At 32.5% G+C, this 23,227-nt stretch overlaps 3 protein-coding genes across 3 annotated transcripts in view; 1 reads left to right on the forward strand and 2 right to left on the reverse strand.

Moving 5' to 3' along the window:
* Positions 1–23,227, reverse strand: part of LOC138315422 (cyclin-dependent kinase 10-like) — a 274,004-nt gene that overhangs the window by 174,691 nt on the left and 76,086 nt on the right. The gene's annotated exons all lie outside the window — the stretch shown is intronic.
* Positions 2,662–12,355, forward strand: LOC138315418 (uncharacterized). The gene is made up of 7 exons (XM_069256423.1): positions 2,662–2,786; positions 3,309–3,364; positions 4,442–4,583; positions 6,332–6,422; positions 6,532–6,669; positions 6,994–7,045; positions 10,509–12,355. Exons 1-7 carry the CDS (start codon positions 2,772–2,774, stop codon positions 10,654–10,656), a joined length of 642 nt encoding a protein of 213 aa, XP_069112524.1. The 5' UTR covers positions 2,662–2,771; the 3' UTR covers positions 10,657–12,355.
* LOC138315419 (helix-loop-helix protein 13-like) lies at positions 11,622–14,562 on the reverse strand. Its single transcript, XM_069256424.1, has 2 exons — positions 13,056–14,562; positions 11,622–11,710 (listed from the first exon to the last, which is right to left on the reverse strand). The coding sequence occupies exons 1-2, from the start codon at positions 13,588–13,590 to the stop codon at positions 11,622–11,624; spliced, it is 624 nt and encodes a 207-aa protein (XP_069112525.1). The 5' UTR covers positions 13,591–14,562.

The raw sequence follows: 23,227 nt of genomic DNA on the forward strand, positions 1-23,227 counted from the left end.
AGCGTGTAGTAACTTACAAAATATCGACTTAATCCCGATCTCAAGTACTAGTTAATCTCTCTCCCCCACCCTCTCCCTCTCTCTCTTTCGCTCTCTTACTTATTTCCTATATCATTACAAGTTGTCAAGGAATTTTTTTCCATTTTTCATCTCTTGTTTTATATATTATAATGGTATCACACGAATACTAAGAGTACAAATCAAATTCTTAACCCAATGAATGGGAATAATCTCTATCTTTCTCCCTCTCTCTTACTAGTTTAATGTTCTTGGTGTTTTATGTGAATTCATACTATTTTGGTCCATCATCATGTAATCACGTGACTATTCATTTATGTATGTTTATATTTTCTAAATTTCAGTAGAAGTCACATATAAGTTGGAAAAACTTAATGACTTATCCTTTTGTCATTTTATGTCAATAAAATATGTTTAAACTAAACCATCATTGAAAAGTTTGAGCTTCTAATTTTACTTCAAGAATAAAAAATATTAAACAAAAAATTGCATCCCGAAAAAATCCGTGGCACTATATGCAATGAAGTACTGATTACGTATCCACCAAAATCAAATTAATTTATTATTTGTGTTAATTAGATACATGTATAAACATATGCGATTAAACACCAATTATAGTTCAAATGATGAGTATCGTTTATACGGTGGTGGAGCAATAATAAATTGACTGTAATTTATTTTTCTGATATTCACAACTGGAATATTTGCAGCATATTGATAATCGTATCGCTATAAGTCTATAACAACATGATCAAAAGACGTTTGACACGAATACATGCATTTTTATGTAATAAATCTTGTACCGAAGTACATGTATTTGGTTTTAGCGGGAGGTCGTCCATCCTCGATATTCCAGGGGTTCCGATCACTTTCGATCTCTACACCCCTGGACTATCTCATAGTAAAACTGGAGGCAACAGAATAGAACAGGTAATTTAGTCATTTGATGTACATCAAAAGAGCCGTATAACGGTACACTGTGGTTGACTGTGTGGCTTTGATGTTAGGCGTCGATCTCTCTGTAGTCTTCAAAGGAAATTTTTGCTAGCCTGTGATTGGTCAAATGTTTTCCACTGAGCTGCCTTCAATTTCATTATGAGATAGTCCAGGGGTGTAGAGATCGTAAGTGATCGGAACCCCTGGAATATCGAGGATGGAGGTCGCCGTACTCATGCGACGACAGAGGCCCCGCCCCCCGCCATAGCATTGGCTACTAGCCTCGATCTTCACATGTCAGTCAATTATAATTACCAACTGATTGACTCCGTGCTCCTGACGAATACACTCAGATTTATTTCTGTAACCAAACCGAAGTATATGATATGCAATGTGTCGCTATAAAGAAATCTTCAAGTATATTTGCAAAAACGTTAATTTACGTTCCGGGACTTGTATTTTGGCATAACCAGAACAAAATACCTATCGATGTAAAATTTACTTAATTTGATGTATACGCCGTAAACTCGCAATGAAAGGAGTAAATAATGAACAGCGAACTTTAAGTTGATTGCTGTAAAATCTTGCGGTATTGGAAATTAAAGCTCAGATATGTCATAGTCTGAGGCAAGTACATGTCGTCTCAGTAACAACTTACAAATGTACCTAGCTTAAGTCAACATTTTATGCAGGGAGAACGTGGTAAATTTTCTTGTACATATATGTTTGTGGTAAAAAACTGAAAAGTTAAGTGTATTGGGCCTTTGACATTGTCGAAATCAATTCTTTACGTTTGCAAATTGCAATTAATTGTAAAATCAGATTTCCTGGTATTGTATAATTTTTTAATATATTTCATGCATTTGACATATTTTCTAGTTGATTGTCACAGTTTTCGTTTTTAATTAAATTCCGTACGATCGTAGATAAAAATTGCAGATTCCATAATAATGGTATTATTTTCCGATGTCTATTTGATTTATATTTAATGTTACATGCATTTTTATCGCCAGCGGAACATGATATTGACGTCAATTTTTTGTTAAGCACTAACGACAGAATTTATGGAAAATTCGTTGAAAAAAGAACGTGAAATTCGACTGAAAATTAGTCTAAATGCATTAAGTATCTTATATATAATAGAAGTATCAATAATATACTAAAACGAACATTCTTAAAAGTGTGCAAAATAGCGATTTCCCCTCATAAAAAGCTATGTCCTCGTTCGCGGTACCGCCAGGTGGTCGCTCTCACTGCCTTGAATGTTGCTCATATGACGTCACAATACTAAGAACCCAAACCGGAAGTTGCGTTGATTGTTTTTCAAACAGGTGCAAATGGGCAAATTTCGATCTTGAATATCTCGAAGATTTCTGGATCGATTTTCATAATATTTTTTTTGTTTTTGTTGGATTAAAATTTTCTTTCAGAATAAATGAAGGAACATTTCCATTACACTACCTCTTTAATACGTTGTATTTCAAATTTCAGCTAATCATTTCGCTGTATTAATAGTGCATAATTTATTCAATGTTCATTATTTTGCCGATGAAATTTTCGCGACCACACAACTGTCAACTGTCAATGCCCTGCAAAAACATCTTGAAGCTCAAACTTTTTAATGGTGGAATGGTGTAAAGTAAGAAACTTTTGTAACTTTTAAAGAAAAATGCTAATGCAAAAGATTTTAGAGTTATCCCCCTTAGAGTGGAAACTCCTGTGATTTGTAAACAGATTTCGACTTTCGTCTGCGGAGCGCGTTTGCTATGAAACTTGATCTGTCAATGGATGGTTGATTTGTACAGAATAATTCCAATATGGAAGAGGAACAGGTGATTTATCATAATATTAGTTTCAGAAAGTCATTATTTTGTAAACAAATTAAACGAGCTTTGCAGATTACGCTGGAATCTCCTCAGTTAGTCAATGAAAATGGCAACGGTTGGCCCATATTGGGTCCATTTTATTTGTGTAGAATAGGCCTGATTTAAGTAAAGGTGAGATTAAACACCAAATAATCTTAATGTTTAACTAAACAGGACGTTAAAATTGTTATATTTGAAAATGAAAATAATTGAAGATTATTCCTAATTTTCTGCTACGAGTACGACGGCAATGTTGCATTTTTATTTCCAAATTGTAAAACAGAGAATAAGAAAGACTTGAGAAAGAGAAACCAGTCGCCAAGGTGAATTTATGAATGCTCACTAGCCTAACTGACTCATAAAAGTTACATCCAATACACCGTGCTTCTCTTGATTAAGGTAGTCAGTAGACACGTGTATATAATACATAATGTATTCTGTTTCAAAGGATGATTTTGATATACCAAGGCTACTTTTGTGTTTTTCAAGAATATTGCACAACTTGAAGAAAGCCATGAAGATCAAGAATGCAAGAACAATGCACTGTAAGTTTTTTAAGGATAAAATGTGCACAAAAGTGTGAGTTTTTAGTCGATAGCTACAAAAATATAACTTCTAATAAGTATAATATTATGGATGAATACTTTTCATCTCTTGATATGTTTCTTCTTTTCTGCAGGTCTTATTTTTTTAATTTGTTCCCCTCCAAATTTTACACAACTCTTATTTGACTACAAAAAGATTTCAGATCACTTAGAAAAAGTTCTATTGGAAACTGAAAAGCTTGTTAAATATTCTGTGTGCTGAACAGTGTTTAATTAATACAATGCACTGTAAGATTTTTTAAGGATAAAATGTGCACAAAAGTGTGCGTTTTTAGTCGATAGCTACAAAAATATAACTTCTAATAAGTATAATACTATGGATGAATACTTTTCATCTCTTGATATGTTTCTTCTTTCCTGCAGGTCTTTTTTTAATTTGTTCCCCTCCAAATTTTACACAACTCTTATTTGACTACAAAAAGATTTCAGATCCGGCTTTTAATTTTTAAAATAGGAATGTAAAACGAGATCAATAATTTTGTAGAGTCGCAGAAGTTATTAACTATACGTTTACTAGCACACTTATCATCACCTTCAGAACTGTTTAATTAGCATAAATAAAATGTTAATTTTCATAACGCGGGTCGTTTTATGTTTCCCGCCGTCGTCCTAAATGCCGCGCGGTAGTTGACTATCACTGCGCCAGACGGCAAAACAGCGAAATGAATCTCCGCTGTTATCGTACATTAGACAGGAAATCTTGCATATGTTTGGTGTTGTAACCTCATCTTAAGCCATCGATATATATTTTCTTTTGTTATTAATGTTTTTAAGAAACCTTTAAATTTTGCTCCGGAAAGGTAGTGGGCCTTTAAATATTCTGTGTGCTGAAGAGTGTTTAATTAATACGAAAAGAGCAAGTTCATATTTAGGCCCTAACCTTTATATCACATGGTATCGCTGACATTACATGGATAGGTAGACATAGGCCTATACTAGATCCAAACTGTCAACAAGCACTTTTAGCTCTGCAATAATTCATAAACATGTACTTCTATTTTTAATTTTAAATTTTAGAAGCACTTTTTACCAGAATAATGAAGAAAAAGAACACTCCTTATTCATCCCAGCACAGAGAGATGACGGCTACCTACTGGAACAAGAAGTCATTGATGCCTGTCAAAGTATAAACACATCACCAAGAAAAAGGAAAATTGATGTAAGACTTCACAAGGGCTGTGTTTTTTATTCATTTTTTTCAAACTTCGAATATTGAGGTCTTTCAGCTGACTCTATCAACCTTTATTCAGAATTAGTTCTTTGTGTAACGGTAAGTACATGTTTAAAGGAGAAAAAAAATCTAACATAATTTTTCCCTTTGTAGAATCCAGCAGTCTTTATTCCGCGGGCCATACGGCTCCTAGGCAAAACATACATATACATACATGTACATGGTTACAGTATACAATACAATGTATAGGATAGTGTTGAAATTGCTCTTGAAACAAAGGGTTTTTTATTATTCTTCTGTACTCTCTAACCTTTTTTCACACAGGGGATCTAATCATGTCAGCAGGTTTTGATTTTGTGAGAAACCATTGTTATCTTGCACAATGTGAAATGCGGACATTACTCTGGATACAAATATGTGCTCATGACAGTAAATCTATAACTGTTTGTTCCACACGGACCTGGCACGATTTTTTTTAAACTAACAGTATACATATATATATATTATATTATCAAGGGTACGAACTCGGCGGTCGAGAAAAACGGACCTATTTTTTTTTTCAAACCGTGATTATTTTAATAAATGGGTTCTATACAACACTGACGGATATCTTACCTTAAAGAAAAATAATTTATCTTTCCATTGAGTGCTTGATGAACAAAATTGGCCAAGTATTGACGAAGTTATGGCTTCATGAATCGGGAAATTTACGAAAAATATGCAAGGTAGACATTTCCCTGTCCGGTCGAAATGTCGTCTCGGCTCTAATGGGCACCTCAAGAACCAAGCCAAAATCACAAAATCTACGCTAGAACCCATTTATTAAAATAATCACGGTTTAAAAAAAAAATAGGTCCGTTTTTTGCCGACCGCCGAGTTCATACCCTTGATACTATAATATATATATGTATACTAATTTAATGGTTAAAAATTTTCGTTCCAGGTCCCTGTGGTATGTTCCGAATATTATGCAAATCTTGTGACAACCAAAAGATAGTGTTGGTAATCCCTTGTAAAATCACAATGATTTAGGACATCCGACTAATTATCAATTTTATAATCGGAAAGCATTTATTGAAAACTGTCCTATATTTATATATTTAACTTTTTAGTTTTTTTTGAAGAGTTTTAGAAAGATATCCAATGAAACTAAGTATTTTTTTAATTCGAATCATTATATGTCTAAAATGTCTATGGCATTTCAGTTGAAATGTGGTTTTGCACCAATAAAAACACAATAAAGGTTAAAAATAAAAACATATGATAAGTAGGAGTTATCTCCGATTCTAATAATCGATTATTAACTTTCATAATCTATGGGAAAATCATTGATCGATCATTGATTAAAGTCGAGAATCGGTCCAACACTACCAAAAGACAATGGCACAAATTAGTGCTATCTTCAGTTTCCAGACAGCACCCATTATAATACAATATTTACTTGTGTACATTGTATATAAGGCTGATCAAGTATTTAGTTTCAAATGTCAAACTTTTTTTTCTGTAAGCAGAATTATCCATGGTATGATCTTTTATATTTTCTAATTAAAAGTTACATTGTACTGTACATTAATTTTATTAGTCCATAGTAGAGCTCTATATCAAACTTGCAAACTAACTTTGGTTTCTCATATGTTATGATAACTCACTAAAAACATTAAGATGATGTTGTGATAACTCACTAAAAACATTAAAATGATGATATACATTTATTACAAATCACATTTCTGATACAGAAGGAAGGTTTTGTTACACCTGCCACTCCTGATATTCCAAAGTCTTCCAGCCATCACAAACAGATGAGAGTAGAAGGGATTTCACCCAATGGTAAAGCATCTACTTTTAACCTGTATTTCAGTTTGAATTCAATAGTTATTAGAGTTGTTAGTTTATTATGCCAGCATTTCCGCTTATAAATTGGATTTGTTTTTGACAGAGAATAAAGAACAATACAACCTTGAACAATCTACTGACCCTGCCTCAGGCCAGCTACTAGAGGAGGACTGTACAGTCACTCAAATGTCCTCACAAAAGACCATACAGGCAGGCAGACCCATTGTGGAGGTTATCAAAGGTAGGGATTAAAGTGTTCATCAAAGTACTGTGGGAAAGAGTTGTCTTTCTTTGTTCCTTTTTGGCAATACCAGTCCTCGTACATGGTAATTGATTAAAACATACTTACGTGGCAGTAAAATTGATTTGGTGTTTCTAGGCAGATGTCATGAATTTTTTAAAAGGGTCAATTTAATTCTTGTCACACTTACATGCTAAAAAAGAAAAGGATATTTTATAAATAGAAAAAAAAATATTATATTAACTGACCTACATATTGATGATATTTCAAATATGTTCATATGGCGTCATGTGCGCATGCTTATCTTGATAATCTTGGTTCCAGATATGTCAGAAGAAACTAAAAATGTACATGACCAGTTTTTCAAAATGTTCAGGTAGGTACCATGTAATCTTCAGGATGGCATTATGATACCCTCACAATTAAGTAATCATGGAATTACTCTGTATGTCTTCAAATTCTATTGTTCAGTTCCTCCTAAAATACTGGATCAATTTCAATAAAACTTTAAAATAACGTTGGGGACCATGTGTAGATGTGTGTAAAGGCTTTAGTTACAAAAGGTTTTGTTTGCCTTGGTAACCAGATTACTATACGCAGGTTTTGTATAAATAGACAATAATGTAATTTTGTTCAAACTTAATCAATTGATGAAACATGTTGATGCCTATTTTTTCACTACCTCATGACTTCTTAATGGATACCATGGGAATATAGTGATTGCTTCTGATTTTTCAAAATTATCATATTGTCAGATTAAGTTCAAAATTACAGTATAGGAATTTTAAAGATGACAAATACCATCATTATCAATCTGATTAAAATACAGATCCTTATTATCACTGCGTTGGATAAGAGGATCTGACAACATCCAATTAGAGGTCATGTCCAGGTGACCTTTGGAAATTGCCAATCAAATTGCTGCTATCAGAATCTTGAATGTGACTTTATGGGGCCGAAATTGTTTGAAAAAGCTATAGAAATATTTTCGTGTACGAAGTCATCTTATCCAAACAGCACAACAAACCTAATCGAATATGTATGATGGGGCGAAATGGCGTTGTTAATTGATGTAGCAATGTTTAGGAAATACAATGGTCATCCGAACATAACCCCTTATGGGATGGTGTCGGATCGTCTATAGAACAGAGTAATTATAAGGATCCGAATTTTAATCAGATTGCATCATTATAGTTTTTGAGTACATCAGATGTGACTTGTTGGATTTGTGTTGCCATGGTAACCAGGTTATTTACTCAGATTTATTTAATGCCCAATCTCTCATTATAAGCCTTTTGGATTGATTTTGCTCACACTTAGTCAATTTATGTAACATAGAGATGCCTATAATTTAACTCATCACATATTTCACTCAGTTCACAGTACCTTACCATAATGGAAGTTTCGAATTGGTAAATATTTTGGATATTGCATTATTGTTCTATCGGAATTTTGAAGGATGGCAAATACAAAAGTGAAGTTTTCAAAAAAATCTGATATCATTTGTTGCTATTTTTTCCCAAATTAACCGTCACAATTAGCATATGGATCATTGGTGAGTATTTTTGTCCATATTTGGTATTGATGGTACTATCACAAAGAATTTTGTGATAAATTTTAAGTGCTTTGAACTTGTGTTAATAGCTGCTAATTTTAACGTCAATTATCAGTTTACTATTGTGTATAATTATATATTCCCAAGGCTTGATTATATTCTTGATTACATTTACTCTACATGTACATTTTAAATCGTTGTGACATTTGAGATAAAAACTCATGTGTGATAATAATGTATATCCTCTGGCGACCTACTTCGATACCTGCTATGAAAGATTTTATTTTCCATTCTGTTAAGTAACCGGATTAATGTCACAGCCATCCTAATTGCCTAAAGGACTCTGACAATGGCTAATTAATCACCCACTGAGCGATATCTGTCAATCATAACTCTATAATTTTATTGTCTGTACATTATTTAAGCGTGATATATTTTATTTGTAAATCAGTTAGGTCCCAGACTTTGCACGGAACACAACACTAATATTCTGGACACTCCAGGCTAGCCTTCCGTCAAGTCAAGCTTATCGTTATTAAATTTTGAAGTTCAACTTCAACATTCTCTTACGTCATCTTTCTACTTGACAAAACGTGCGGAAGTTTCCGTATGTTAGTACAGTGTAGCAAACGAGGGGAAAAGGATATTTGTTTGTTTTTTAATTAAGTTTTTCCAATTTTCGAGGAAAATCTCACTCTATAAAACTCACTTTTATTTTTTTTTAAACTCAGTCGAGATTATGAATAACTGATTACTATGATAACTATGCACCTCAACGGCAGGGAATACATGTAGGTTTTTAAAAAATGGGATCTGGTTAAAAATCCCTCCTGTATGTCGTTACTCGAGGAATAGGTTCTGTTCAATGTGCTCCTTTAGAAAGAGACATGGGATCGAGAGTGTCCTGTGTTTACTGGAAAGTGTAAAATACCTCCCAAAAATGTGCATTTCATGTCTCTTTTCTAAATTTGTATAATAAAAATGGTGAAAAATGATGAAAGTTATTTGTGAATCATTAATATCCATGCATAAATATCAAATAACATTAAAGCATATTGCACATTTCCTTATGTCATCTGTCATTGTTACGTTCATAGTTTCATGAAATGAAATAATTGGGAAGTAAATACGACAGAAAGAGAAGTTAATTATATGGATTTAAAAATATCAATGCGAGCAATGTGTGATATAGAAAAATAAAAATAACATTTTTACTTTGATATAACACAATGATGAGATAAAAACTATTATAAGGCCTATCAGTTGACTTTACATAATGTAAATGTACTATACCTTTCATTCTCGTAACATATCGATGTATTCTTTCATGACATATTTTAGCAGATATTTCATGTATCTTAATTTTAATTTTCAAAATTAACCGTTCATTTTTTATGAGATGTTCTTAATGATTTTAATAATTACTAGTTTCTTGACCGAGTAACTTTAGAACCTGTTCTTTTTTATCGTTTTTATGGTGCAAAGGAAGAAGTGCGGAGTGAAAACTTTAAATATTTTGCCCACGGCTGAGAGTACATATATATAGGTATTACACGGTATCTTTTTTAAATAAAATAACGGAATATCTACGAAATAAATTAAAATACTAAATTGACATACCATTTATGTGAAATAAAAAAAATATTCGTCGGGGGAAATCCTTCAACAATGACTGAAAATTATCAGAATACATGAAGTTTATTTAAAAATTATTATCGTTATAATATTTCGTCCCTACAAAATTCTTTTTCATATTTTTCATGTCCGTTGTAATTACCAGCAACAATAAATAGCAAAACCATAATCTAAACTAGTTAATGAATAAATAAGTACCAAATACATTTGCTTCTCGTTTAGAATAGAAATAAATGGTTTTTGGTCAAATTTGTAATTTACATATCCGGATATTCCTTTATCAATGTCTACCTTTGAGTCAGTAATGCAATGCTTGGTCAGAATATAATTCCAGTTTCAAATTATCTGTATGGCAGTAACCGATTATAAATGCAGTACATACAACAGCATCTAGAAAATTAGTGAACTAGACGTATTTTTAACAAAATGGGAATGAAATGATAATTTGGAAAAGGTATGTTTCTTTTTCTACGTTTTTGCTTGACATAGCTTTCATAACTAAGCCGTATTAGATTTGTTGTATATTATCATACATGTAGGATATTTTTGTTTTAAAAGGGTTCTGAGTTCATTGAGGGGTTCTTTTTTTATAAGCAATTTGCTTTTTCGATTACAAAACAGGAAACGTCCTTTTTATTTATCTTTCCAGCGAAAGTGAAGAATATGAAACCCAGTGCCCGGACAAGTTAGACAAATTGATTGGAGAAGCCAAGGCTTTGGAGGAGAACCTAAATCAGCAGAAACAAGTGTTGTGTAGTAGGCTGAAGGGTCTATCTCGTACTCTCCAGCTATTGTAATGTACATATACTTTGTAAATTTTATTTATCATAACTGTATTATTCCAGCTGTGTCTATTTAGCGTTTATGCGGTAACGTTATCAGTTTCTTGCTGAGAGATATGTTATTAGTTTATCTGTGAATATGCTTTACTGCCAGTAAAGTTCTGAACTTAATTTCTAGCAATATCATTTGCGATACAGGAGCTTGGGGCTATTAAGATTTTTGCGACATAGTTGTAATCTATCATATTGTCATTGATGTCTTTAATTGAATGCTAGATGGAATAAAATGCATTTGTAATTTATTTGATAGGAGTTGTTGTATTACTATTCTTATCAGTGTAAAGAAATTATTGTTGTTTTATATTCTTTAGCGACAATCATCTCATTCCTATCTATTTCTGAATTTGTAATTAACTAAAAACTGAGAGAAAATATTTTATCATTGCATCAATTGATGTATTTTTATTGTTATGGAAGATGTTATAGTTAAGATCAAACTACATGCAGTAAAAATCATTTGATCATTTTTCCTGAAGGTATTCCTTGCTTTCCTTTTGTCATAAATCTCCATGTAACACTGAACATCCCAATACCACGTAAAACTTCGACGTTGAAAAAAAAAGGTTTTATTTCGGTACGTTTCGCTATTGATTAGTCCTTTTTGTTCAAGCATGATACCTGTTTCAAGCGTTTCCAAATATCCTTGCAAATACTTATATCTGTTTATGAAATTGTCAAAAGTTTTCACGATTAATACCTGTTATTGAATACTATCTTCCAAAAGCTTTGTTCCCGAGTAAGCGGTATGTTGAAGGTAGCAAACTCCAGTAATGTCGCCAATAAAATATTGGTACAATAACACCAATCTCCTGGTCCAGTTTCGCTCGATGCGATATTTAAATTCAAAGTTATATAATTACCAGTATTATTCAATTCAAAAAAACTAATATTTTTAAAGTCTCTTTGCCGACTTTCGGAACTCAGCAGTTCTGGTTATAAGCGTTTTGGGCAGGACGTCGGCGAACTCCTAGACTTTCCCATTTTACCCACGATAGTCTTGCCGTCAAATCTGAAAGACAAAAATTAAATAGTTTCAGTATCCATAAACAGAAAATTGTTCTAAACCAATTAATTCCAAAATTACTTGTGTATCTTTCAAATTATACAACATTAATATCAGTAAATGTATTTTTTCGCTTAGCACAAAACACAATACATCTGAAAAAATAGTTTTATAGAACAGCATAAAATATTTTCAGCAGCGGAAAAAACAGGTGACAAAGTAATCAAAATTACTTTTATGCAGATCCATATGTTTAATTTGTTAATTTACATTGAAAATAATTATGTTGTAGGTACAAAAACCAGGCAGATTATTACGACCTTTCTTCGTTTTAGATTAATCTAATTCTAGTTAAATTCTTGGTTTTATTAACGTATCCATTTTCGGGTAATGCCATTTGAACAGTATAAATTAAAGTTTTCTAACATGTTGCCCGTAAATGAAATAAAGAAAAAATGGAATAAAAACAGTTCAATAGAATTGAAATAAGCAATAAAAAGCAATCTAGAATTCTGAGAGGCATTTTCATCGGTTAAATGTTGTTCTCCCCCCCCTCCTCTTTTTTTAATGTAAATTTAACTGAATATTTGGAAAATGTGTAATAATAACTGATATATATGAAAGCAATCCAAAAAATCCAAAAAGTATAAAGGCATAAAGCTTTAGAGTGTAAAAAATTAAATAAGGACTTGTAAACCCGAAGTTTTCTAGCATTTGCAATAAAACATTTTTTTGTAGCATACTTAACATGAAATATTAATGTACTTGAGCTACGCTTTCTATATTTTTTATGTTTAAATATCTGCTTATACTTTTCGGTGCACAAATTTACAAAATTATTACATATAATCTAAATATAACTAAGAGCTATTATTAAGCGTTGGTTTGGGACAAGCAAACCACACCCAGTAGTAAATGTCGGAAAATAATAAAACCAGAAAATTGCAAAAACAAAAAGAGACAACTGAATAAAGAATGGAAATATAAAACATAACTTTTAGCATTTCCATATTGTCTAAATAGTATGTGTCGCTTACGGAACACTGAAATAGCTTGAAAACCTGAAATGACCCGATTGAAACCATTTGTTAATCAAATTATTAGTCTGGGTAAGTAAAAAAAAATTGTAAAAATGGCGACTAATTGCTATTGAAATTTTGGTAACATTTTTTCTTGGTTTTGCATTGAAAACATGATATTAATTAACGGACAAATCCTTTAAGATACAGCACAAGGGTTTTTTTTTAGTTGCCAAATTGTTTTGTGATAATCCTTGAAAATAAAATTTAAAAAAATTCAATTTGAAAAACACATATCGGTCTGTGTTATTTTTGGGGAAAAAACCACTTACCACTAGTGTTCCATTGTGCCTGTCGTTGGCCTCCCTCACATGTCCTCAGGCATTGCTCCACGTAATCAACAGGATCATGGGCATCGTCGTCCAGCATATCCCGTAATAACGCTATATATGCTATAGCAAGACGGAGAGTGTCAATCTTGGACAAACGCTTCTCGTACGGAAAAGTTGGCACGTGGGAGCGAAGTTCTTCAAATGCAGAATTTATGCTCAACATCCTCTTTCGTTCACGAATATTTGCGGCGTGGCGTTGAGGCTGTGATTGAAATTCGTCGTCGTATTTCAAAGAGTCTCTTTTATGTTGCAAACCGTCGAGGAAATAGTCTTCTGAATGATCTGAACTATTTTCTTGATGTTGAACGTAAGTATCACAGTGAGAAGGGCCAGAACAAAACGTCGTCGGTAGAAATAATTTGTTTGCAACTCCTTGCAAACTGCACGGCCTTGGATCGCACAGCGTTTCGATTTCTTCTTCAAGACTTCGACAATAATTATAAAATTGTATCGGAATGTCTCTAGCAAGTTCCATATCAGAGTTCAAGAGAAAATCGAAAATCTTTACGGATGCCCGAAAGATTTGGAACCATTATTTCCAGATGTGCATGAATGTTTAACCAATTCAACTGTTGTTACATAGGTGACGTTTCGACTGCATATGCTCACTTATACCGAAAATAGAACTTAATTGTAAATAGTGTGTTATTTGACACAAGTTTTCATGTCTGGTTAAGTTACTTGTTATTCTATGCGAGTCCTGCTTCAACAGACTTGGCAATCCGAGAGTGATGGCACAACCAAAAGGGGGAGGGTCCTTATATATGCTTGGGATTGTGTTTTGATGAGATGTCATCTTCAAATGTGGAGTCAATTAAAATCTTGATGAAGTTCTGGGTTGTGTATAACGGTAATGTGTACGAGTCCGCCGCGAGGGGGACAACAACCTTGTTCGTCACTCTAAACACACAATCGAGTTCCCTAGAAACTCTCCGGCGCGAGACAATAGACATTCGCCGGTAAGGCACTGCGAACAATACATGCTGAGGACACCCGCGGTGCAGACACGAGATGGCAGCCGAACGGATATATCGTTAAACGGTTTAATTGAATGTCAGCGATTGGCTGAATGAACGGTCGCGTGCAAGTGATAGCGCATGGGGAGCATAGAAATTCGTCAATCTGGATGGTCTTTTAGAGTTAATCATTTGTAGCTTAAATAAAAGGGCTTTAAAATGATGTTATGAAAACGTTTCTGAAAACAGATAGCGGTTGATTACACTTAATTGTGTTTCAAGCATTCCTACATACGTTGAGGGAACTTGCTGGCATATTGAAGAACTGTAACTTGTGTCAGAGCTGCTGTTTTTGCCTCTTGTTGTCATGTCCTGTCGTCAGAGAATTCAGATTAGTATGAAAACAAAAGTTTGTCTTGATCTGTGATTGTGTAGTTCATAGCTGATGGCCACAAACATATTGTGGCCATACGTCACTTATAACGGACAGTCTGAAGATCCATCAGCTGCTCTAATTAGTGAGACGCTAGTACCTTTGTTGTGATATCGCTTACCGCCACACAACGCTTCATCCATTTTTCAGTTTAAGTGTTTTGAGTGAAAAGACAATTGGACTAAATGCAAGTTTATGGCTTATAAAATGTATACCCTATGAGTAAAGTATAATTGAATATACTATATTGATTAAGCAGTTCGATGGCTGAAAATGTAAAGATATAGCTAAAGGATAAAAATTATATGTACCCCTATACGTTTATAATATATCGTAGAATAAGTTTTGACTTATGAAGTCATATGGTTTAAGTAGGTTTAATAATAATATACAGTGTCGAGACTGAAAAAAACAAGTTTCAATATAAAAAGGTTAGCTGAAAATAAAGTATAAAGAACCCTATTAACAATCAATACATATTCTAAATCTCTGAATCATCTGTTTTTAATTTGATATGAAAAAAAAAATAATGACACAAGATTTACAAAAAGATTATTTATGGTATTTGTTCTACAAAAACATTATTTATGGTATTTGAGGTTCTTATCTAGACATGACTTAGTGCGCTAATTTATGGTAGAAATAGATTAAAGTACTGTAAACAACTCTCTTTTCCAACTAATAATTTTCGCGATTTTCTCGAAGATTGAAATTCGCGGATTTAAAATTGACTGGACATTCCAATTAATATAATTGCTGTAAATATCAATTCGCAGAGATAAAGTTTCGCGAATTTATTTGGATCGCAAAATTCGCGAGAGTAAATCACCCGTGTAAGAAAATTGGTTTATAGTGAGTGAAATACTCACAGAAGTGGTATTATCTTAATTAAAGTTCTGTTTGCACGAGTAAATTGTATACATGTTCCTGATAACGACCTCAATTTGAAAAATAAAATTGTTTGTTTGGTGTAACGCCGTAGTAAAAAAAAATACAGAGCTCATATCTTAATTACTCCTTGTAATAAATAAACAACATTTTCAACGATGCATTTTGTTAATGATATTCGTTTGTAGAAGCTTTATTCTTAGATTAACAAAATATGCACATAATGGTATAAAAAAAGGTTTACTTACATATACTAGCCTGTCTCAGTATAAAAAAAACAACTGCTTAATTTCTTATCTTATTGATCTATTTTTAGAATGATAAATATCATCGTGAAGCTTGGTTAATGATCCTGAAATTCTTTCTCTCTTTTCTTAGCAGTTAAATATTTCAAAAGCTTTGATTTTATCTCATACTTGTCTAATGAAATAAAAGAAATGCATTTTCGATTTAACCCAGCAATGTAAAGCAACATAAACTATCATATCAATGTCATGCTTATACCTTAGCTGTGACGCATATATTCAACTTTACCATGTTTTATTTTATTTTTGTTTTTTGTTTTTGATAAAATAAATGAAAATTAAAACTAAAACACTACAAGAATTAAAACATTACAAAGAGTTATGTAATGTAAATGAAAATATAATAATATGTAGTCAATAAAATGTCATTGTAAACAATACCCCAAACGATAAAGAAATGTGAAAACAATCAATGCATAGTTAGCAAAAATACACAAGAAATAGCAGTAATGGTATAAGATGTGTTATAAATGGTTGTTATTGGTCAAATAACCATTCTCGATGTTTCATGGATCACTATCACTATCGTTATATCCACATCTGAAATATGTTATAGCACATCTAAAGGCATTTTAGGAGAGAAAAAAACCCATCCAAACGTCTGTAGAGACTTCCTTTGAATATCATGTAGAGAGCGACACCCAATTTTAAAGCCATACAGTCTGTAGTGTAACGTTATTCGATTCTTTTGGTGTATATCAAAGTACCAAACGCCTGTCCCATCTGCTATCGCAAATAGAGCCTTCGGTTTGCTATAACATAATCCAGTGGTGGATACTGCGACAGTAATAGACCAAATATCGATGTAAAATCAAATGCACACAACCGACTAAACCAAAATCGTGACCTAAGTAGATAATTAAAGAAATGGCAACACTAAACAAAATCGAGTTACAAAAAAAAATGTCCAAAGTACGAACCATGTGTTCTGAAAGGGTAACCGTTCTCATCTTCATCACTGATGGCCTCTGAACACGTCTAGGTCAGAATCGGGTTAAATGACAGCCCAACATAAAAATAGAGAGGAGACGATAAAATTTTCATTCATAAACCTTCGAAACCGAAGGCTATAGGCGATGTCGAGCACGAAAATCATAATCTTTGCTAAATATGAAACCACAAATGATATTACAATGGAATGTAAATTATCAATGTTGTCTCCTTTTTACAACGGGTACAAAGGTAAAACTATATAAGTTCAACAAATATTAAACAATACTATCCTGAATGAGCATAACAAGGTCAAACAGTTTTATTCAAAGACATTTGACAATGAACAAGGCCACCAACGAAAATCAGCTTTTGATACGTTTAAATTGATTCATTTTTTTCCAATATCGCAGAATCTTTATGAAAACGTATGTTCAGAAACATATCATAATTGAATACTTAAGGATGTACTCCTCTGAGAAGTCAAAATTTTCTTGTATTAAACTTTTTTTCTGATATAGATTTTTGGAAATAGGAGTTCATACCATGAAAGAAAATGGAAGAAAAAACATATGTCCGTGTGCTCGTTTTTGAGCTATTGTCACTCAAAGATACCAAAATGACAAAATAGTGGATTTTATTGGAATTCAGCCGTTTTGACCACATACACTAGAATTTAAAGCCACAATTCCCTAATGAGGTGTTCGATATGTATGAATGTTTGTAGAATTTATTTTCAAGTATTCTTCATTAAAAATATACCAGTTATGATTAATAAGAGTCATATTTTTTCTCAAAATAACAACATATGCTACCCCTACCCCTTGATTTTGAGCTCCAAAATGCACCATTTTCAGCCATTTTTGTCAAATTTAACCATTTATAGAAAAAGTTTTGGTATTAAACTTTTGTCAATAGTTTGCATATCAATAGGGAAAGGGTTGTTCTTTCTTAATCAGGCAGAAAAATGGGGGGTCCGTGTGCTTACTTTTTTGCCCCATTTAAATATTTGTTATTTTTCAATATTTTTGACTAAAAAATAAAAGTGCTCAAATTACCATTAAATGTAGAAATAAAGTGACAAAAGTGTTTCATTCCACACATTAATGTTCAATATTTTAATTACCATGAACCAAGTGAAGATTTACATCAAAAATTAACTCGATACAGCTGAAAATGCTGACGCGGTGATGATTTAAGTAAAAACAATTTAAGAAAAAAATGGGAAAACGGTGGCTCTACTCAAAGCCAAAAACGACACAATTTCAAAATGGCCGCCAAATGGGCGATTTCTTAAAATCGCTGTGTAAAAAAATCTACTAAAAACAGAAATGTAATTTTTTGACAAAATTTGCTACAGACCACATGCTAGAGATATTGATAAATCGTGTTTGAAAATCTCATAACGTTTTTGATCTATGTCGAAACGAGACTTTAACGGGACTGAAACCACAGAAGAATACATCCTTAAAAGCAGTTTTTTTGTAAAATTACAGCCAACTTCGGCGTTTGTAGTAGAGTGGCCTAACATTGTGGAAAGCCATAATAGTTGTCAATACTGCAGCCATGTCATAATAAGGTGTCTTATTCGATTATCATAGAAGTTAATTTTGAGATTCAGATATTTTGTAATATTTATATTTTATATATCTTATAAAAAAAAACATGTATAATTTATAAAATGTCTTGCAATTGACAACTTTGGTACGATTGTTTGTATTGAAGAAAAATTATAAAGATAGTTATAAAAAAAATTATCTCGATATGTATTCCGGTCATTGACAATTATGTCATGTAGCACGACATTTACACTTTCTCCAATTTTGCTTTTACAAATGAAAACTCATCGACGATGATGAAAAACTTACAAAGGCTTCTTTACACTAATTAACCACAACATTTAAATATGTCATTCTATAAATCGTCGACATTTTCTAGAAATGGCTAATTTGTTTCAAAATCAAGTAAAGATCCTCTTTAATGCCTGCCAATAAATCACTCTAAGTAAACCTACCGCCCAAACTGGACCTTGTCAGCTGACCAGTGCCTTGTCACCTCCTGATGTGGTCAGTCGCCGTGGTCAGTCGTGACGAGAAAGGGAGGGTCAGTTTTGTATTGAGCTGAATTGTTTCACGCCTTAGCGTTATCTAACGCTGTGGTCAGTCTGACCTTTAACACTGTGGTCAATATGATTTAACGCTGTGGTCAATATGATGTCATTTGTCCTTGTGTCAGAACTGACCGGTCTTTGGCACGCTTTGTGACGTATTTCACCGATTTCAGACTCGGGTAATGTTGCTCAATAATTAACCGCTATACACCCATAAACTATCGCTGTCATTTAGTATTCGTATTGGAGTTTTATCTTATTGACATGGGTTTATCCTAGTTAGTTTGCGAGATGCAAATCTGAGTAAGAGCAAAGTGTAATATGTGACCGCCTACAATATATTTTATAACATCAAGAAGGTTGAAACACATCCAACCGGAATCAGCAAAGCCCCCATAAGCCATTTCATTTAATCTGGTAGGAGAAAAACATGTTTTGTGAATACCTCTTGCACAGCAATAACAAGTTAGTTGGCTGAAAAGGGACACTTTTCTTGGATACAATACCAAAATTTAAGAAAAATACCTGAAAAGGACTGGCGTTGGATGTTCATAAAGTAACTGTGGAAAAGATGCTGGTAACCAGATACCGGGTTGTAAACATAAATAAGCACAAACGCACTCGAATAAGCTTCCATTAACGTCAAATAAGATGCAAAATAAGGTAGCAACTGTGCAAGGATACTTAACACCACGTCGAGTTCTTCTTCAACAATATCAGAGCAAATAAAATATTATTTAAATGCACTAATAAATCTTTTGATGAAATAATATAATCTGATGATTTTAATGAGGTTTAAATGTTTTATTTTCCGAGTTCAAAGTGAAAGTTTCACGATATGGAATAGTTTCAAATCAATGTAAACGTCACCTCTACGTGAAGATCACAGTTGGACTTCTGTAAAACGTTTGTAAAACAAGTAGGAATGGTGTGTTCCGTCGATCGGCAGGCATCAGCATAACTGAGAAATGGTGATACAAGATAAACTTACTGTCTCTTCACATTCAGTTCCGCATCTCATTAAATACAGGTAAAAGAGAAAACTCGGGGTTTTGTGGAGTTATTTTGTTGTTGTTTTATTATATTATTTGTTTTTGTGTTTTTTTTTAGTTTTTTTTTCTGCTATTTAACTATGCTAACGTAAATAAAAAGAAGATACAAATTTTCATTTATTTTGATACATGCTTATTTGAAAAGACCAAGGCAGAAAAATAGATCGTACGGAACTGTCATTACTGTTATTGGATGCATTTATGAATTAACTTTTTTTACAACACATCATTTAGTTCTTTTACTCTCAGTTTATGCTTAATTTATGTATAGTACATGTATTGATTTGAAAGTTTTATCAATCAAATACTTACAATTTTCTATATGATATATTCCAGGCAATGTCACACTTATACTTCCCAGTCATGGAATAAAACAATGCCGACAAAGAAAATGGAAAAATCTGTTGGAATGTATTGATGAGTTTATCTAAGACAGATAATTAATGACATTAACTAAAATAAAATAATTGTAAGCCAGTGAAAATTCTTGTTACCAGCGAGATTGAATTATACTGTAGTGATTATAATATACTAGTGAAAAAACTGGTAAGAAACAGAAGAGAAGTACAACTTCGATAAATGACGATATGTAAACAAACTGATGGCTTAAATTTGGTATATGATAAAATCGAATTTCAGTTAATGATAACGGCTAGAGTTGGCATACACTTTTTAAATTTATTTTACGGTGAAATAAGTACGCTTAACATGTAAAACATGACCTTACATGTAAAAGCGATACTACATAATCTACAGGATCCCAAACGAATATTTGAAAATGTTTCACTAAGTTTCGAAATTGCAGATTAATATAACAAATACATGTAACATTTAGTTGTCATGAAGATCATTGAAACGACTGGAAGTATGCAACTCGCTGGACATATAACAGTCAGGTCTAAAGATAATGAACGTAAGTAGATAGAGTCCATCAGTCTCATTTGGGGGATATGGGATCTGAAAATAACGGATATTACCGGTCATATTTGGATGAGATTAAGATAACCAAGGGTGTCACCAAGGAAATTTTACTTCATGAAATATCTGAAAAATGTAGTGTATTTCATTCTAGCTTTGTATCGATTGCAACAATTAAATAAAATTTGTTTTTTAGAATTTTCAAACATAACTCGTCAATGATTGGATATCAGACACTCGAAACTAAAATCAATAACATGTCCTGTGAGTGTTTCGGGGGATTCAGGGATGTTCCCCATGTAAAACTGTCTCATACAACAGCGGAGATGAATTTGAGTGATTTCAATGCAATATCATGTTTGTTTTGTGTGTGTGTGTCATAACTGAGCCATACATGTTTGATACCTTATAAACATTAATTATACTTACAATTTATGACAAGTAATATTCTTGTTTGTATGCCTTATTTATGTTTAGATGGAAACCTACCTCAGTTTACAATTACTAATAACGCTGTAAAATTCATGGTGAATTGATACTACAACTAATTGGCTACATGTTCTGCCACGTGTATAGTGCAATGCAGAATACAGATTTTTACCTATACCCCTATACATCTAAAAATGGTCTATGGGCACTCTGGTGGGTCCATTATTATATAAACTGTAACTAAGATCCCTATTTATACTAAAAGACTATACCGCGATCTCCCAAAACACACACTGTGCACTTATGCATTAAAAACCGTCCTTATATGATCCTGACTGTTAATTGGACGTTAATTAATCAATCAAACAAGATCTTTATAGAATGGTTAATTGATTAATGAGTACAAATTTTTATATAAGATTAAATCTCTTTACCTGTATCGTAAAACATGCCATCGAGACTCCATAACTACATGCACAGTATACTATATAAAGAGCTGAGTTCTACGATTATCGCTATTTAGAATGTCTCTAATTTACTAGTATTGACGATATCATAAACTGTCGCATTTATATTTCTCTCCATATTACCTAGTAGACCTATCCAAATGGGGATTTATCAATAGCTATTTTCATTTGAAATAGTCGAATTGTGCATCAGAGATAAATTCAATGCAAAAATAATATGGAATCTATGTACATGCATAATTATTGGTATTATCCTAAAATGGTAGCAATTGTTATTGGGACTCCGTCTGATTACAAATAATCTGTTAAGAATTATTTTTTATGTGTTGTATGATTTTAATGTCGTTGTGCTCAGGTATGTTATACATATACACAGCTAGACACTTGGACATTTGGGGAATTACTTGTACGTAGAACTTTACTGTTAACTTTTCTATCATATGTTTTGTACGGTTTTTACCGGTTTTTTTTTTTAATTTAACATGCTTAATACCTAAAATATAAGGATATGTCTAATTGTATTAAGCTAATATTGCCTTGCCCTTGTGATTTGGCGCCACCTCGTTTATATGTTGTTCATGTATGCATTTTATTCAGATATAATGAAATTTCACATATAGTTTAGCATTATCGAAATGTATTTGGGACAAACTTCAAAAATGTTTTTTATCATCAATAACACTTAAAACCAAATTTCTGGCCACGAAATGAGTAAAAGAAGCCAGTTAAAGATGTTCTTATATGTTCAAGACAATCTTGTTTAAAATATACCATTTATTAATTATCCTTTGTTTGATCATATATAAAGAGTTGCGAAGGAGCATATGATAAGATTTCCGATGAAATCATGTTCGTCATTTTTTGCAATAGTAAAACTTTCCTATTTTCTTCGTCGACTTGCAGCTTTCGAACCCCTGAGGATCTCCCTCATGAGTTGCTACATATTTGTCAGGAATCATGGAATAGCAGATCTATCTACACATATAAACATCATATATTATGCATTCATATTACACAGATTATCTGTTGTGAATAGTTAATTACATTTGAGGTCCAAAAAGTATTAGTTATTACTATACATGGTGTCCTTAGATGGCTTCCCAGCAGGATTTCAAAGTCTTTCGTGGTTTCTTGCGTTCACGACCGATTCTAGCAAACCGTTCCAGACATTACAAACCACAATCATCACCCATGTTGTTGGTGGATATTGGTTTCTTTAGTGTATTATTTAATTGTTTTATTATCTTTACTCTCACTGATTTATCTTTCACTAAATTCAGATTTCTGTGTGATGCAATGCTTTTTGGTGTATACCGTCGATACTTTTTCCTCTTGAAACAGTTTATAATACATGTAATTCAAGGTTTTGAGTTAACTCTCTATACATCATATATAAGTACAAGAAAATATCATCATATGTCGTCATTGTAACAAGCCAAACTATACATCATGAACCTGTTTAATACAAATGTTGTCGCTATCGGTTGTGATAATTACAGGGTTTAGTAGTTACAGGTATAATAGAAAGAAATCAGAGTTACCGGGATTGGCTTTACAGAGAAATGATATAAAATAAAAAATATCCTCTTTGTAAATAACGATTTAAATCCAAGTTAATTTATGA

The sequence above is a fragment of the Argopecten irradians genome, chromosome 2, assembly GCF_041381155.1.
Source record: "Argopecten irradians isolate NY chromosome 2, Ai_NY, whole genome shotgun sequence".
NCBI lineage: Eukaryota > Metazoa > Mollusca > Bivalvia > Pectinida > Pectinidae > Argopecten > Argopecten irradians.